This window comes from Harpia harpyja, chromosome 9 (assembly GCF_026419915.1).
Source record: "Harpia harpyja isolate bHarHar1 chromosome 9, bHarHar1 primary haplotype, whole genome shotgun sequence".
NCBI classification, from domain to species: domain Eukaryota; kingdom Metazoa; phylum Chordata; class Aves; order Accipitriformes; family Accipitridae; genus Harpia; species Harpia harpyja.
The window spans coordinates 24855254-24873488 of record NC_068948.1 but is presented as its reverse complement, the minus strand read 5'-3'; the positions used below and the strand labels follow the sequence as shown (position 1 = coordinate 24873488).

Genomic DNA, 18235 nt, shown 5'->3' with positions numbered 1-18235 from the left:
AACGGTCGTGTTCCCCTGCGTCTGCTGGGAGGGCTGAGCGCATCCCTTCCCCCGGGCCTGAGGGTTTTTTTTTTTGGGGGGGGGGGGGGGGGGGAGGGGGAGGTGGGGCCGGGTCATGTTCCCCTCCCTCCCCAACAGTGGAGAGGCTGATAGTGCCCGCCTGCATCTCTTGAGACCTGGGCTTGTTCTCTTTTCCCTGACATCACTGGGAATGGGGGGGGGGGGGGCTCTGGTCATGCTCCGGTCATGCTTCCCTGTGGTTAGGGGCAAGATGAGACCTCCCACAGTTCCTTTGCAGCTGGGGGGCTTTGGGGGGGGGGCTGTTCATGTGCCCCCACAGCTCCTGGGAGGGCTGGTCCCAGCTCCCTCTCTCCAGTTCTGGTGTTTGGGACTGTTGTCATTCCCTTCCAGAGCTCCTGGGACTGAGCTCCTTCCTCCTCCCTGACCTGGGGTGTGCTGAGGAGAGGGGGGCAGCCTTCCTCCTCCAGCACAGGGCTCAGAGAGGGGCTGGCAGGGGTCTCCCCAATTCTTGAGCTGTAACATCTCTTGCAAAAAAGGTGGTGTCTTGTTTTGGGGCCCCAGTTCCTGGGGGGATTTTCTTGTTTCTCCAGTTTTTGAGGAGTGGCCGTGTGAAAAAGAAGCTGGTCAGGCTTTGGGCTGTCTAGATCCTCTCTGGTTTCTCTAGGTACCGTTGTCCCGAGGATGGTGTTTGAGAACGGGGCATGTGGGTCTCTTATCACACCCCAATCTCCTGGGAAGAACAGTGCTGCGGCTGCCAAATGGTTTAGGGTTTTGGGAGGAGGGAATCTCGCTATTATGCTGGTTTTGGTGGGGGAAGAGAATACGGGAGGTGTGGAGAGGATCCTGTTGCAGCCTTGGTAACGCAGTCTGACCATTTTTGGGTCCTGTAACAGCTGTCTGCCTCCTTGGGGATGGTTGGGAGGAATCAGGAAGCTTTCTAGAAGGGCCCGGTGTGGTTCCAGATGCAGGAGAAGGCTTGTGGAGAGGTGGGCACCATCCTGAATCAGGGTCCAGGTCCAGCCTGACTTCCTGCAGGGAAGAAACTGGGAATAGCGAAGACTAACAGCAGGTTCTTGCTGTCACTTCTCGAGGTGGCCAGTGAGGTTTGGGGGATGCTGACCTGCTTTGGGACTGCCGGCAGTGAGGTGGCCCTGGGCCGGGGGTGTTTTCTGAAGTCCTGGGGTGGAGGAGGAGGCCAAGGGGCAGGGAGTGGACCTTCTGTAGGGAAGTCGAACATTTCAGTGGGGCTATTTCTTGTGGGTCTCGGCCACTTCCTTAAGAGCCTCTTGGGTTTTTGTTTGTGAGAGGGAGAGTAGGTTGGTAGCAAGAACGTGTTGTTTTCTTTCAAACCTGGTTTCTTTTCTCTCTTCTCCCATTTCTCAGTCTCAGCCCCTGTAAAGTCCCTTAATTCCTCGCTGCTGGTGTCTGCGTGTAATGGGCAGCCCTTGAGGGCTGTGATTATCTTTCCACAATTAGTTTAATTCAAAGACACTTCCCCTAGAAGGTGAGCAAGAAAGTTTGATAGCCTCTATGCTTAGGTTTTAAGCAGTGCATTAGGAATTGAGCCTTGTTTGTGGAAACAGCTGCCTCAAAGGATGTATTTTTAGTGTGTCTGAGGCGGAAAAAAAACGTCACCCCACATGTGGCCCTTGCTGGCATTAGCAGAGGCGGGAGGACTGGCGGAGGTGCTTCCCAAAGACTTTCTTCCCCTGAGTCTTCCTCGTCAGGAGCAACAGGAGGATTGGCGAGCTCTGCCAGTGCTTTTACTCCTGGTGTTAATCCTGCAGCCTGGGCTGCGCGAGGAGGCCCCAATTCCCTGTAGGGACCACTCTGAACCAGTGGGACTGTGCAGAAATGCAAGGCTTGGGTTGTTGGAGACGTGGTGCCAGTGTGGAGGTAGCTCAGGATCTCCTGTGGTGACCAGGAGTACCAACAGCACCCAAAGCTCTCATTATCTTGCAGGAATCATGTTTGTCTCTAGTTTTTTGGGTTTATTCCACCCCAATTAGGTTCTCCTGGGTCTAATCCCTCCTCCTGCTAATGTGTGATTGCCCCCTGCAAGATATTTTCTAGGGCTTTAATTTATTTGTACCATCAAGTACCTAAGCACACATCTGGGTACTATAAAAATAATACAGTTATGGCACGGGGCTGTTGTAGTGTGCAACAGGAGCAAGGGAACTCTGTGTTCCCTTCCTTTTGGCATCCTACGTGGCAGATTTTCTATTTATACCGCTAGAATAAATGGGGTGTCCTGGCTGAGTTTAGAAACTTTACATCGTAAACCCCAGTGTGATGAAATAGTACGAAACCTGCCAGGATGGAGGTAACTGCTCATCGCGACATGGAGACGATCGTAGGTGAGGGCAGCGTCGTTAGGCTGAATGCCTGGGGAGATCCTGGTCATTCTTCCATGAAATGTCTGCCCGGAACTACCAAGCCCTTGTCTGTGGACACCAGTGTGGATCCTGGTCATACTGGTAAATCTGAAAACAAAAACCTTCTCGCGTTGACATTGAGGCTGCTTTACGCTGATCATAGCTACAAAAACACCTGCCAGTGTTTAAAAACTTAATTTTTCAGGCCGGCCAAATTGTTGGGATTTTTGGATCTCGTCCACCCCTTGTTTGTTTTGATATCTCCAGAAGTTAGCAGATGGTAGAGACTTAATTCTGTTAAACGTATGGGAATTTAATCCCAAATCAGCCTCCAGTCAGGATGTGTTGTCTCTGCATGGCAGCTGTGCTCTGTGCTGGGATGGGAGCTTGGGACCGGGACGGGGCTACCGGGCCCCTCTCTGTGGATTTGCACCTGATTGTGGGGATGGGGAGACTGGGAAGAACTGAGTTTCCTGCTCTGTTCCCTGATGAAGCATCTTTTTTGCTTAAATTCAATGAAATCTGTGAGCTAGCTATTCATATCCCGGCAGGGGGAATCTGTGTGTTTGCTGTGTGTTGGCGAGAGACCGTCTCCTCTCCCTCTCCTTTCACAGCTGGTTTTAGATTCGCCTCTTGCTTTTAAAGACTCAGTTGCTGTCGCAAAATCTATTGAAGGATAAAACTGATGTTTCAGTGGTGATACCTGCAGGTTCTGGGTCTGACACCAGCCCTTTCTTTTTTTTTGCCATAAATGTTATTCTCTCCTGTTTTTCTCCCCCCCCCCCCCGCCCCCCCCCCCCGCGTTGGAGGGAGATCTGGGGTGGTTTTGTTCTTGCCATGTGTGATCCGAACAGCGGGGAGGGATCCCCAAGAAGCCGCCTTAGATGAACAGAGCAAGCATGCAAAACAAAAGGAGCACGTTTTTTAATTACAGCAATCATAAATCATAAAAAAAAAAAAAAAAGAGGGTTCAAACTTCGTGACCAGCGTCTTCAGACTGAAAGCGGCAAGAAGGTTGTTTCCTTCCCCGTGTGTGAACTGGGCTCGTCTCGCTCAGCTCTGTGGCGGTGAGGAGCTCCAACCTCTGCCCAGAGCGTTTGGAGACGATGCTTGAAACGATGGTGCAGCACGGGCTGACAGATGCCGCTCCCTTGTCCGGGAAGGTTGGCGTGCTGCAAAGAATAACATGGGGTTTATTTTTTTTTTTCTGGGGATGTCTGTACAGGACTAAAACCAAGAGCTACCTACGCCCATTTTCCAGCAAGTAATTCAGCCTCCATACTTCAAGCTTCCTTGAAATCAGTGGGCAGACTGCAGCTGGGGATGCTGCGAGGGGGAGTTTTTTGATGGGGAGAAAATACATTTTCTTCCTTATTAAATTTTAAAGCGGGGACGATTTGGGTGCGTGAGATAGGAGGCAGTGTTTAAAAAGGAGGGGAAAATACCACTGCTGGGCACAGATCTTTGTCCCTTGGCCTCCCCGGCAGAACGGGGCTGGGTCGCGCTGGATGCTCTGGGAACACAGGCGCCTTGTTCGTAGCTGGCGAGCCCCTTTGCATAGATACAGCTTATATAATTTATTTATAGAAATAGATATATGCTGCCTGACCGAATTAAGTCATGCTAACACAAAAAAACTCCCATGTTTTTTTGCAGTTGCTGGCCTTGTTTGTTGGTCTGGAGTAGGATTTTCCTGCTCTGTGCTCCCACTCCCACGGTTTTTACCCCACACCAAGCGAGTTCTGCCAGCAAAACCTCTAGGTGTGCCTGGGCTGGGTCCAGGCACAAGGACGGCCTCAGCTCCAGGTTTGGAGGCTGGGATTTGCCATGGCGTTTGCATCATCACGGCTAGTTCTGTTGGGGATAATTTCTCCTTGTTGATATGGTCAGGGGCATCCGAGTGAGGCGTGTTTGCATTGCCATGCTGGCGGATGGGCCTGGAGTGCTTTGCCACACCGGCTTACCCACTCGGTGCAACTCCCGTGCAAATGCCGGGCCTTGCGCCGTCATCAGCTCTCTGCCCGCTCGCTCTCCCGTAGGAAATGGAGCCAGGAAGGGGTTTTCAGGCGGTGCTCCTCCTCCTTGGGCTGAACTGAAACAGTGCTGGCTGGCTTGTGCAGGCACGCAACTCGCCAGCCGGTTCAGCCAAGGCGTTTGCAGTCCTTGGTTTTGGGTTTTTTCTGCAAAGGGGAATGGCTGCTGCAGTGAGCTGCAGTAATAAGCATGGACGTGCTTATTCCAGAGCAAGGATGAGAAGGGCCTGCCTGTTCTCCCCGGGAAGGGATCCCACTGTTGCTGCACTCCTGGCCGTCGGAGACAGCTTTGCCACACCATGCGGGAGAACCGCAGGCAATGGGATTGCCGTGGCCCTTCAGAAAACCACTGCCAGCGCCCTGCGTTTCTCCTCAGCTCCTTCTTGACCTGTGGAAACATCCAGCTCGCTTGGCTCCTGTGCAAGGTCCGGTGGTTGGGCGTACAGGGAGGAAGGGAGAGCGGGCCCTGGCAAAGCTGCTGCGGCGGGGAGATGCCCAGACCCGGCTCTGGGCTGGACGTGCGACCTGTTTAGATGTTAATGCAGAGGGACGGCTGAGCGGAGCACAATGGAGCACAAAACATGCGCGTAATGGCTGAAGTTTTAATCCCCTGCTGCCGTCTGGAGCAGGGAAAACAATGCCGAGGGTTTCAAATGGCCCATCGAGCGCCCTGGCAGAGTATTATTTTCTACCTGGTACCTCCAGAGAGCCTTTTCATGTGCTAGAAGCAAAGAAAAAAGGAAAGGGGGAAGGAAGGACAGACAGACGGAGCCCTTTCCAAGGCATGTCAGCAGCAGGGCACAGGCTCTGCTTGGGGCAAGGCAGCATGCCTCCCCGAGAGGCAGTAGATTTCGTTGGGAAAAATTAATAATTAAACTCTTGGAGCACCTTAAAGGGACCGTTCTCTCCCTGTCTGTCAGTGAGCTGATAGCCAGGCTTGGCAAGAGCTGCCGAGCATCCCATCGTGCCACCTTCTCCTTGTGTGTTATCGGGGCTGTGCTGCAAAAGCCTCTGGATATGGGATGAACCAGACCTGTTTGGGTTTCTGGCCACACCGCTCTCCAAGAGCATGCTGGTTATCCACTGGCTGTTGCGGCTGGAGAGAGGGGACCTGCTGCAGTGGACCCTGCTGAAACCATCTAAGCAGGACAGCTTGGGCCTCGGAAGGGTGTGATCGGAGAGGAACAGAGCAGCGTGGAGAGGTACCCTGCTTACAGCTCAGTGAAAACAGAGGAACAGGCTGCGAGGAGAAGAGTATCTCAGAGCAGACCCAGTGCGAGGGTGTGCTTTATTCCAGCAGAAGCTGAATTTGTGTGGCTGGAGGTGTTGGAGAGAATGGATTGGAAGCGAATAGCCAGCGTGTTGGCTGTGAGCATCGGCTGTCCAAGCTGAGCCCATGCTCATGTTTGGAGGCCACAATACCTGCCTGGCTTCTTCCCTCAACACCGGTACTGCTGGGCCATTCTTTCCCACCTTGTTAACAGCTGCTGGGAATACATATCCAGGTGTGCTGGGATCGATTGAAATCAAATCCGGATTGAATCACGTTACCCCTTTTGTCCCCTTGGCCTTGAGATGGGACATGCCAGGAAGCATGGCCGTGGGCTGCTCTGTATAGACCAGTCCTCGTGGGACAGGTTATCGGATCATAGTCTGCAGGAGCTGTTTCGGCAGCAGCGTTTGCTGTTATTGTGGGTGTGCAAGCACATTTGCGTTCAATAAATGACAAAAAAAAAAGCCTGAAGTGCTGGAGCAAACTCTGCTGGGATCATGTCATCATTGTCTCTTTTCTTTCGCTCAAATCCTGCAGCCACAGCTGCTTTTAGGTCCAGCCTTTGTGGCTGGAAACACACAGGGATGCTGCGAAAGCCGCTCTGGGTGTGCCAAAACAGTACAACCCCAAAGCCTGCGTGGGGGCTGTGCCTGCCAGGGGCATGTCCATTGCTTGAAGCACATGGTGCGTGTGCCTTGAAAGCAGATAAACCCTGCCCTCCCGACATGGCCAAGTGTTATTTGCCACTTAACATGGGGGGGGGGGGGGGGAATGAAATCCCAGGGAGGGGGTGGCCGTCGCACATGGAGTACAAGGGTGTTTTTCGGTGTAGACTTTGTTCCCGGAGGTGCTGAGTGCCTGGATTTTGTACCAGTAGCGTTTTGCACTTTGCTGTGCTGAGGCCTTAATTGCTCAAGCCCCTGCCAGCTACTCCTCCAGCACTGTTTCCCCTTCTGAGCGTGTGCTAAAAATGTTTCTTTTGCGGGTGATCCTTTCCTTGTTTGGTCTGAACCAGGAGGTGCGAGCTGTTTTTTGGAAAGCTTGAAGCAAATGTCTCTCCCCCGCACTCTGGGTAAATCAAGCGGAGCTGGGCATTTGGGAGAAAAGGATACTGTTGGCTAGCAATAACCCTGGAAAACAGCTGAACAAAGATTTGGATGTGGCAGGTGGAGGCCCCGCTGGGCAGGAGAGCAGCCCAGATTGTGCGAGAAATAAGACTGAGGTTTGCTCCCGAGCAAGGAACAGGCCTCACACCTCTCCGCAATCCGGCAGGATCTGCTGATGCCTCCATGCCACGGGCTGGGTGAAGGGAAGGGCTGACATGGATGGACCTGGAACGCCTGTTCCTGCTCTGCTCCTTGTGCTGTTCGGTGGCTTCAGTGAGCCCTGGGTTTCTAAACTGGGGACAACTGGTCTTTAGACCTCCCTTAGGTGCTTTTTTCCTGCGTGCTTTGAGCCTGGCACCTGTCAGAGGGTTTCTCCTTGGGTCTGAGTGGGTGTCAGGCTGCAGGCAGCAGCTTCCCTGCTGGAGAAGGGGAAACTGAGGTCCCAAAGCTGGGAACCTCAGGTATTGTGTGTATGTTTCCCTCTGAGCAGGAGGAGCTCAGGGGATTTGGCATGGAGATGACGGCTTATGAAACTCCCCAGATGCTGCCTTGCTTTTTCTTGAGCTTACCTCCTTGATGCCTGCTTCTAACTGAGCTGTTGAAGCTTCAACAGCCCTGTTAAGGTGAAGAAGGCGGGGACCGGTCAGCTCGGGCCTCTGGATGCTTCTGGGGTTTGATTTGGACCTTTCCCCCTGTGCAAGATCTTGAAGAATCATAAAACCAGAGACCCTGTGCCTTTTGCCTTACTCCATCCTTCAGGGGGCTGGAGGTTTCCCATGGTCTGTGCTCCCCCATCAGATGATATTTTCTCTCTCTAACATCTCTCCTGTGTGGTTCTTGATGCGTTTTAAAGCCCGACATTGGGGTACCCTGATCTTACGGATGGTGAAGCACAGGGATTCTTGCTCCCTTTTCCCCTGCGTGGCAGATCCAAGTCTGGCCAAGCTCAGGGGACTGCAGAGGCTGCTGCTTCAGCAAATGCAGACCCTCTTCTGTCCCAGAGCTCCCTGGAAAGGGCCAGGACACCTGCCTGGAGATAGGGAAGACCCTCTCCAGGAATATCGAGGATTTTGCTTTGGGTTTCAAGTGGAGGGGAGGATGCAAATGCTGCCGGGGAGGCTGAGAAACCCGATTTGATGTCAGCAGAGCCCGGGCACCCTGCAGTCGCTGCTGCTTCTCGCAGCCTCCGTCTCTCCCGCACCCTGACCTGCCCGTGCGGATGGCAGCAGCAGGGAGGCTGAGCTGCAGAGTTTCTGGATCCCAGCGCTGGCAGATGGCAGGGGAACGGGGGGCCGCTCTGGCCATCAGCCACTGCGCTGGGGGACAAGGCGGTGGGGAGGGACCCCTCCAGCTCGCATCGCCACCGCCTGCAGAGCTACCAGCAGTTGCCATTAGACCACCACCGTACCCAGAGCCAGCCTCCCGAAGTGCCAGGGAGTCAGAGGAGTTTGGTGCTGGGTTATTTTATTTATTTCTCGCTTTTTTCCCTCTGAACCTCCCCTCCCACTGCAGCCGTCCCCGCTGAGCCCTGACCTCGTGATGTCATGCTGGGAGTAGGACGTGTTGCTGGTTCTTGTTTAACCAGCCTGCCTTTCTATCATTTTCCCCCTCTCCTACACGTGAAACCTGAGACCACTCTCTGCCCCTTCCCCCCCCCCCCCCCCAATTTTTTTCTCTTTTCCTCCCTCTCCGCTCCATCCAGAAACTCCTTCCCATCAGGTCAGTACTGGGCTCGGGTCCCTGGCACAGCGCCTGCCTCTCCGGAAACGCAATGGGGACGGCGTTTGCAAATTGTGCCACTAAAGGCTTGCTAGATAAGCAAATTCTTAGGAGATCAGGAGGCAGAGAGAGAAATCCCATGTGCTGGCAAGGGGTTGGGTGCTGTGATTTGGAAATAGGCTGTGCAGGTTTGTGCTACGATTACGGGCAAGTGGATGCGAATGGGAGCAGGGGCGTGTCACTGGGGTGATGGCAAGGGGACCGTGTGGATCACTTGAGGTGTAAATGCTGCATGGGAAGGGGCGGAAAAGCATTTGGGGTCGTGGAGGAGTGTGGGACAAGTGCGAGGGATGGGCACGAGCAGGGGCTGCTGGGTGCAGAAACCCCGTGAGGGCTGGGGACGTGGCGGTGCCAGTTCCCTGCACGGGCTGTTCCCCAAATTGCTTTGCTGCCCTTGATGCTTCTACTCTTTACCTGCGTCCTTCATCCCAAAAAGCAGGAGGTAATATGTCCTCCCTGATAAGAAGGAGAAAAGGGGGCGTGGGAGATTTAATTCTATGTCTGTGGATCCACAGATTTTAATTTTGGATCCACAGACACAGAATTAAATAAAGACTTCTAATGTGCAAGAGCCATTCTTAATGTTAACCTTTGTTTCTCTTCTGACCTGTGTTATCTCTTCTGAAGCTTGGCTGAATCCCTTCTGCCTTTTATATTAGCAAAACTAATTATAGTTCTGGAAAGTAGTGAGGGGTGGCTAACGAACGTTGAAGTTGGAGAATCTGTCTGGCACCGTGCTAGATACCAGAAGGTGGCTCCCAGAGCAGCCGGCCCAGGAGGGGCCTACGCAGAAGTGAAGAAAACAGAGAGGGGAAGGATGTAGCTCCAACAGGTATGGGGTTTTGGTGGGGTGGGATCCATCGGTGGCAGAATGAGTCCTGATGTGATGGGAGATGGTCCTGGGCTAGGTGCTGCTCTGGCTCTGTTGCATGGTGTTCACATCATCCTGTGCCTCAGTTTCCTCACATGTAACAGGGAACAGGGGCTAAAACCCAACTTTGTCAGGAGTGTGAGCTGGTTAGGATGTTACCCAAACACCAGATCTCACTTAAGAGGGAAATGCTGTTTGGAGATGGAGAGAAAAACCAAGTCCTCTTGAAGGTTCAGCGTACGGTTTTCTGCTGGGTTGACAGCAGCGCAGCCAGTGTTTTCCGAGCAAGCGATCCTTCCGGGTGATTCCTTAATAGCTTGCTGTCAGACTAATAGTATCTCTTAAAATCCTTTCGTCTCTGAAATCTTGTTTACTTTTTGGCCTTCCCTCAATTTGGACAGTAAAATGACACTGTTCTGTGTCACTTGAAAAATAACAAGTTGGTTTCGGCTTCTTGCTGTGGGGAGGAGCTCTGTCTGGCTGTTTTCAGGGAATTTTCCTTTTTGGAGATACCCTTTTTGGAGCAGGGCGCTGTGTGTGTTGCAGTGAGAAACTTAAACCATCTAAACAAAAGCCACTCATTTTAAAGTGGCTTTCTACTACAAAGCCATGGCTGCTTGTACTAACTTGTGCAAAACTTGTCAAAACTACACTTCTCCTCCCAAAACAAAGGAACGCTGCGCGTTTATCTCACACAATCTCTCGACCACAAAATCCGGGCAGTGGCTCTGCAGCGCTCTGGGCTCTGCTCCCAGCTGTGCTTTCTTTGACAAGTTGCAGGGCTGCGGGGAAGGCAAGACTGCTGCGCCATGGCTTTATCCGTGTTGGGGCAGATGCTGCCGATCCTGTCCCTCTCTGGCACCAGCTGCGAGCCACATCAACCATTATTGTGGCTGTTTCGTGGGAGCGCAACGGCAGGAGGAGCTGCCCCTGGAGAGAAGGGAAGGGGAACAAATGAACACTAGCTGCTGCATAAATAACTGAGAGTGGGGCTACCACGGGCTTTTCTTTCCTCCTCTCCACCAGTTGCCAGTAACAGGGGGCTGGGGAGGATTTGGAGAGCAAAAGGAGGTACTGAAATGGAGAAAAGCTGCGCCAGGTGCTACGATTTTGTTGCTCAGGGAATTTGCCCGTCCTCCCCCCCTGCAAGGTCCTCTGAAGATTGTCTGCGAGGTCTCCACTGGGGAGTGAGATTGTATAACATCCAGCACTCATTCAGCTCATTAAAAACAGTTGTTCTCACTGGTGATGTCTCCTCTGCACAAAGGCTGGGGCTTTTTAGCAGGGGATCAGTTTTAAAATAGCTCCGAGAGCCCCAGGAGGACAAGAGAGGCAGCGATCCGCTCGGCTCCCTGCCAGCCAGGTGAACCTGTCCTTATTATTTTGTGTTTTGCAGATACCCATGGTGGAGGTTTGTTTTTCTCCAGGGCTCCCTGGGTGCTGGCGGCCACTGGCTCGAGGCCTGGGAGCAGTGGCATGGGGACAGGCTTTGTCAAAGGTTTCCTCTGTGCCTCGGAAGCTAATCCCGCCTGTCACGTGGTGCCGGGAGCGCGGCCGTTCCCGTTAGCCTCGGACATGGCAGCAGCAGGCAGGGCAGCAAGCAGGGCAGCAGGTCCCCCATGTGCGTGTATGCAGGAGGGTGGCACGGGTGGGGGGTTAAACCTAGCTTAACTTTCTTCCAAAGTCGGGTTTCGGAGGGTAATTTTTCTTGTTTTGGTGCAAACTTGCTGGCAGACAGCAAGTCCCCGCGAGGGTCAGGAAGGGAAACAGGAAAAGCAGCTTTTAAAAATAGCAAGCCCTTGAAATAGTCCCAGCGTTCGGTCTCTTTTGTCTGAACCACTCTGGCTGCTCCAGAGCAGGCCCTGCTGGCCAGTGGGCCAGGCTCGGCAGCTGGGGGCCCGGTACTTCCGCAGACGGTGCCTGCCAGTCCTGTGCCAAAAATGTGCAGTGGGAAGCCCTTCAGGTGCTCTTGGCATCGAGGGTGTGTGTGCAATCCTCTGTGCCCCTGCCAAACCCAGGGCTGAGGGGCGTTTTGGAGCCCCTTGCTTGCAAGGGCTGGTGTGGCTGCAGCTTTGATCAGAAAGTCAATCTCAAAAACCATGTGAGCATTTTAAGGGCTGCATGGTGGGCACAGCCAGATGGTTTGCAAGGGTGGGATCCTTCGAATGTGTTCTAACATGACCCGGTACGGGACCAGCATAGGAACATGGTGTGGAGATGGAGAATTGCCTCTGATTTGGCATATGGAGGAGGATGTGGGGTGGCGATGGGTGAGCAGTTGTACGAGCTGATGGCATGAGCAGAGCTGGCACATTTTGGGGGGTTTTAAGCAGGAGGAGTCTGGGGAAAGGAAAACAGCGTTGTCTCCCTGCGTGCCTTGGCCAACTTTGGTGTTAGCCTCCTTCTGAAACAGTGAGCTGGGCAAACAAGTAAGCTTTCTTTTAAGGGAGGCTTGACTACTGGAGAGAAGATTTTTAACAACATTTTGTCTTTTTGTGGTAAACTAAATAAGCAAGTGAGCCATAAAAATAACAGTTGTGTTTTAGCAGTTACTCATTGTCTTATTATTTTAGCTGTGAGCCTCATTAACTTCTGGGGGGCTTGCAGTGGTTCCCCTCAACCAGACTGATTCAGGGTCTGCATCTCGGTGGTGCTGCGGTGGAGCTGGGGCCAGTTTAACCTCCAGGCCAGCTTTTCTACATTGCTAATAGGAGCTCGGCATTGGTTTGTCTGGGCCTCACCTGTGACAGTCTCTCTCTGGTGGGGGATAATCTGCTGGTGGGAAACACCTGGCCTCTTGCGTGGTTGGATTTGGTGGAGAGATGCTTAGGTTGCTCCAGACTTGGAGCTGCAGGTCTGTGGACCTAGACCTGGAAAGTGGAACCTCCTCTTCCTCATGGTTGTTCTTCCAAAGCTTGTGGATTTTTATTGTGTTTGCTGTGCCGTGGAGGGCAGCCACCCAAGACCTGCCTCTTGCCCAGCCTCCTGCTCTTCTGAAAGGCAGAAACCTGAACCTCGCAGCAGAGCATTAGCAGAACTGCTTCCCCTTCCTGCCAGGGACCAGCTAAAACACGTCCCTGCCGCGTCTCAGCCAGACACCGTTACATCCCAGGTATCTGCTGTTGTTTAATAAGCGTGCTGGGCTGCTGATTGCAGTCCCTGCACTCAGTTTATGTCCTGTGTAGATCTGGACAGCAGTGACACAGCTGATCCCAGAGCAAAGCTGTGCTGTGAGAGCTGTATCCTCCCTGTGCATCCAGAGCCTGGGCAGCCATGCTGGATGCTGGGGATGGTTTTGTGAAGAGCAGACTAATGCAAAACTATCTCCTTCTGCCTGAAACTGAAAGCCTGGTGATTATTGGTATGACTTGCTTTAGCTGGGGCTTGTGTGTGTGTATATTCATTATGCAAATAAGGGGCTGTGGCTGCCGTGCTTTTCAGCTCTAGGCCTGTCTCTCTAGCCTTGTGCTTTGCTGGAGGAAGGGCTGGTTTTAGCATAGAGTTGATGAGTTCAGTTCAAAACCCTGTGTAACCTTGGGGTGACTTCTAGAGATGTGACGTCTGGCATTCCTGACCCTAAGGTCAGGAGTCACCTACCGAAAGGCTATGGTTCGCGGGCACGAGGCGGCTGGGTCGGCAGCATGGTTGGGGTGGAAAGGGGATGCTAGTAACTCCATAGTTTCAGACTGGGCAGCCTGCACTGACTTCCTTCTCCAGCCAGGGATTTGGGTTACCCAGCTTGGCCTCCTTGCTGATCCAGTGACATGTCCCGCTCCCGAGTGGCACATGGCTTGATCACCATGTGCCATCTCCCAGTGGGGTGGCCAGCAGTGCTGGCTACGCAGAGGTGCACAGCCCTGCCTTGTGTTTTCCATCAGGGTAACCATCTCCGTGGGGTGTTTTTCAGGGTGATCCTGTGCCCCGTGTGCTTTGATGTGTTTTTGGTAGTAGGCAGGATCACAGAGCGGGGACTTTCAGATGTGGAGTCTGCTGGCCTCTAATTTAGAGCCCGGGGTGTGATGTTCAGGGCAGGCTGGCGAACAAGTTTGGCAACCTTTTTGCCTGTAGCTCTTCCTCATCAAATCCAGAGAGGATTTGGGGATCTTTTCCACAGATGGATTTGGATCTCTGACTCGTTGTCTCCCCTGTGCCATGGTTTCCAAAGCTGTGAAGCCAGGGGACTGGTGACCAGCATACTGACGGATGATCAGACCGGCTCCAAGCCACGTGACCATGGACTGGTGCTGCCCGTGCTTCTGAAGGCAGCCTGCATGCAGAGGGCTTGTGCACGGTGGGGTGCCATTGCCCCCATCAGAGAGCTGTTTCCATGCAAAGCTGGTGCTTGTTGTAAACTCTTTTTCTGTGAGGCAAGATAGTTAACACCACTTAGCCAGTAAGGTTAAAAATACCCTTCCCTTCCCTCCTTATTGGCTTTGTTTTGCCTAAGAAAAATAGTTCTTTTGCCTACGAAAATAGTTGTGTTTTGAGCTACCAAAATAACTCCCCATGTCAGCCTGGTAGATTTTGAGGTGGAGCTCGGCTCTTTCCATCTCTGCTGACTCCTTTTTGATAGGAGTTACTGACTCGAGACCATGACTTTCCTCTTCCATCAGAAGGGGCTGAATGGGGAATCTTAGACTTGGGATTTCTAAGAACAACAACAACAAAAACCCTTCTGGGGTGGAGACCTTCCCGTTGTCACCAAACAAGGAGAAATACTCGTGTAATCAGTCCTGTGCAGGGACTCCTGCAAGAAGGGGCTTTCCTTTCATGGGAAGCCATCAGTTGAAGAGCATCTCTGAGACCATCGAAGTGATGAACGGTTTGTAAATTACTTCATTCCTGCCTTAAAGCTGTGAGCTTTTAAAAAAGAGTCAGAGGATCCATAATCAGTTTTGCTTTTAAAAGCAGGGATGCTAAAAGCAGGGCATGGTTGGCCAAGACAGAGGTAGGGTGTTTAAAGGCAAGAAGGGCCAGAAACTTTTTAGTGAGGGGCTGGGAAGGAAATGATTGAAGGAAACACTTAAAAAAGATCGGTGGGATGTATTTAAAACCCACCTGTGAGCCCAGAGAAATCAGGTGCTGTGGGTTTGTTCTTTCCTCTCCCCATCGAACAGCCTGATAAAAACGAATTAAGGGTTTATGGCAGAGCAGGTCTTGAGCACAAATAAAAGCAGTAAGCCGAGCCGAGCACTGGGCTGGTCCTTTGTGGCATTAGCACACAAGACCACTCCATTTCCCTTAATCAGTGGCGAGAGGGGCCGGTGGTGACACAAGCCAGTGCTTCAGAGATGGGAGTGATGTCTTTGTGCCCAGAGATGGGCCACCGTGCACAGTCCTGCCTCTGCCAGTGTCTTCAGGCTCTGCTCAACCCAGGCATCCTGATGGAGGTTCACTGTCTTACTAGCATCTGCTCGTGCGTCCTGTCTAGGAGAGAAGCTCTTCTTGGCAGCTGTGTGTTTTTAGCCTAGTCTGGTTTAGCTCAGGGAGGTGTGGCAGGGGGATTTGTGCCTTGCAGGAGGTGCTGGGTGTTTAGGAAGGCTGGCTTCTCTGCATTGCTTATGAGCCATCCCGCTGGCACAGGGAAAAGCAGTATCGAGCCTGAAGACGGATCCATTGTCATCCCTTCAGGCTCTGCTCAGCTTGCTGACCCGAACCCACTTTGAGGACAGAGCTGGCACTCTTTCCTTCCGTGCTGGATAGAGGAGGATTTCCCTCGCGTCACCTCTTTTCTTCTTGGGAATCTTTTCAAGCGTAGCAACCTGCTTCTCTCCACTTTACTGTAAATATTTGTATCCTGCTAAACGGTGATTAGAAAAGTCATTTGAAAAACAAATGTCCTTGTGTCACGCCGTTCTCAGCAGAGATCCTGTGCTGAAGAACCAGATGGCAGTGCTGGAAGAGAAGTGTAGTGTTCGGTATCTCCCCCTGCTGCAGTATTTTAAAGCCTGGTGCTTTTCCTTCTGGTCCTCTCACCGATGGCTTCCCTCTGCTGAGGTCATGGCTGAAGTCCTGCATCGCCTAAAGGAGCATGTGGTGAAAACTGGTTTTAGAAAGTGGGGTGAACTTGTTGAAATCTCCCGAGAAATGAGTCTGCTTCCCCAAAGCCGGTGCTGGCAGGAGATGTTTAGCAGCACAGACTGGTGGCCTGCTGGGCAAAGGAAGGTCTGAGGGGGCACATGCAGGCAGTCGTGGCAACTGGCAGCAAAGGCTAGTTTTGCTTTTTGGGATCTAGATTATCAGCCCTTCTGTAGGAACAGTCTTTTCCTGCCAAATGCAGGCGTGTTTTGACTTCCTCCCAAAGTGGAATAGGACATTTGGTTAAAACTCCCACACGTTTATGGGGAGATAAAGAAGCACAATCCTGCTTGTGCTCTTTGAGACCTTATTCCTGTGTATTTGAACCTTGCAAAGATGATCTTCCTGTTGCTAACAAAATCCCCTCCGCCGCCTGGCTGGTGAGGCCTGTGCCGTAGCATCCTCAGTGTCCCCAGGGGAGACTGCTCTGCTCTCATGGGAATGTCCCTGGCTAGAAGGCGGCTCTGCTGTTTGTCTCGGTGGTTTTCCATTTCAAGGCGTGGATGCCTTCCTCCGAGGTTACCCTTTTCTTGTCTCTCAGCGGCTTGTTCTGATGTTGAATCCTTTGTGCTTTTGCAGGCAATAAATATTACTGTTGCCACGCAAGACAGCTTTTTCTGTGCTGTCTTCCTCTTCAGCTTTAGTGGAGATTTAAGTGCCAGCGAGCACTCGCCCTGTTAACTTCTTCCCCCACAATGCCACAGCAGGATCTGTGGGTCAGCAGACGGAGCTGCTTGGGCATTGCAGAAGTGAAGCCAGTAGAAAGTCGCCCACTTGCATTTTAAATGTCAGTGTCGTTCTGGAGCAGCAGATTCCTTGGTGGCCCACAGACCCCGCACTGCACCCAGCGGAGATCCCTTGGGGTGACCTACGGTGAGAGTTAAAATAAAGCTAGACTAAGCCTCCTTACTAAGCTGTCTGTCAGGAAAACCACCAGAGTCTTTATAGACTCGCTAAGCCTGAGAATAGGTGAATTGGGTGTATGAGGGGGTTTGCCAGGTACAAAAAAAAGACCAAACCATGTGTGAGAGCAGTCCCAAGACTGTTTCTGAACCCCGTTTGGCCTCCGCACTGCTTTGTCACCAGGTACTTGTGTTGGAGAGAGTGAAGGCTGGTCAGGAGACTTCCAGCTGCACAAAGTAGTAGGTAGTTTTTGCTTTGGACACAAGCACAGGGGAGCTGTGATTGCTGCTGCTTGCCTCCAAGGAAACCCAGGCTAGGTGGGAGCTGCTGCTTCCCCGAGGCCAGATGCTGATATGGAGGTGATGGGCATCAGCTCTGCTTGTTTCCTCCATCCACCTCCAGTTTGGGAAAGGAAGAGCTGTGGGAGAGTGTCTGGCCCTCCGTGTACACTGCAGGGTCTCCAAAATGGAGATGGCCATGGAGGCTCAGAGCTGCTCTTCCAAGCATGCAGCCCTTCCCCTGAGCAGCACCAGCGTGCGAGGAATGCTTTCCTGGCCTGCGACATGGTGCCCTCTCCCAGGGACACTGCACGCTGCCAGGCTGCAGTCATCAGAAAAAGCCTTTCTGTGACCAGCAGGAAGCTGGAGCATCACATTGAGGCGAGATGAAGGGTCTAAATGCTGAACTGGCTGCTCCGGGTTTTGTAGGGGTGAAGGTGAACATGTTGTGGCCTCCAAGGCATGAAGCTCATACAGGGACGTGTCTGAGAAGGGATGCTGCTTCTGCAAGGGGAAAGCTAGTCTGCATTCATCCCTGATTAGATAGGAGAGATGGAAACCAGCTTCGTTAGTGCTGCTGCCTGTTTGGCCAACGCCAAGATGCCAAGAACCCATCCCTCCCTCCCTCCCTCCCTTCACAAATAAGTGGACAGGACTGAGGAGATTATTAAATCTTTATTAAAGAAATATATATCACAGCAGCATGTTTGCAGCATGGCGGAGTCTGGCAGTGGGTAGGACATGGGGACGGATGCTGTGACCAGGAGATATGACAGCTAAAGGTGTTTGTAATGTGCCGCTGGCTGTGAGGATGCTCTGGCTAATCTGTTGAGACAAACGCTGCAGGTTTTCTGCCTGTTGGTGGTTTGGCAGGTTTCAGAGCAGTGACTTGTTTCTGGCATAAGTTGTGGCAAGGTCGAGGGCTTCCAGCACCGGGTTGCGGGGGCTGTCGGTCCCCTGGCTGCTGGCCACGCAGGCTAAACTTCTCCATTGGCATTGGTGGGTTTTAACTGAATGGGGCTTCCCGGGAGAGAATCCCTCCCTTCTGCAAAAAGCAGATTTGCCCACGATGTGTGTTGTCCTTGTCCAGTCTGCTGCGGCACAGGGCTGCCGGTGGATTTTGCTGTGGCTGTTGGAACACCCTTGCTGCCTGTCCTTCCCACTGCCAGCAGCTGCCACCCAACTCAGGGACAGCCGGACCGGCTGTGAATCTCCTTGTAGCAGTTGGACCAGGCTGTAAGCTGCAGCCATTTCCCTGAGGCGTAAGCTGTGCTGTCCAAGGAGCAGATTAATGTCCTGCCATGCCACCCTGCAGTAGGGAGGCAGGGCGAGGGCAGGGTGAAGGCAGACGGGCAGTGAGCGCTCCAGTGGCCTTGGCTTAATCTGCGGCAGCTGAGAGGCAGTGCCGAGAGCTGGGGGAAGAGGCAACTGCCAGGGCTGGCTCTCTGTGGGGCTGCAGGGTGTTTGGGTTTACTCCTTACAGCATTTGAGATAAGGGTTTCTCTTCTTTTTTTT

At 52.7% G+C, this 18235-nt stretch overlaps 1 protein-coding gene across 3 annotated transcripts in view; it reads left to right on the top strand.

Annotated features, from left to right (window-relative positions):
• Window positions 1-18235, top strand: part of ZNF687 (zinc finger protein 687) — a 29553-nt gene that overhangs the window by 597 nt on the left and 10721 nt on the right. Inside the window, exon 1 of one of the 3 annotated variants that reach the window (XM_052797945.1) lies at window positions 9270-9422. The exons of 1 other annotated variant lie outside the window; for it this stretch is intronic. Coding sequence is in view for 1 of the 2 variants with exons in the window: in XM_052797943.1 (XP_052653903.1) it covers window positions 10938-11082 (145 nt within the window). In the remaining variant the exon portion in view is untranslated. Of the gene's footprint in view, window positions 1-9269; window positions 9423-10923; window positions 11083-18235 lie in introns of those variants that run through there. One more of the 3 variants, XM_052797943.1, reaches the window with a different exon arrangement.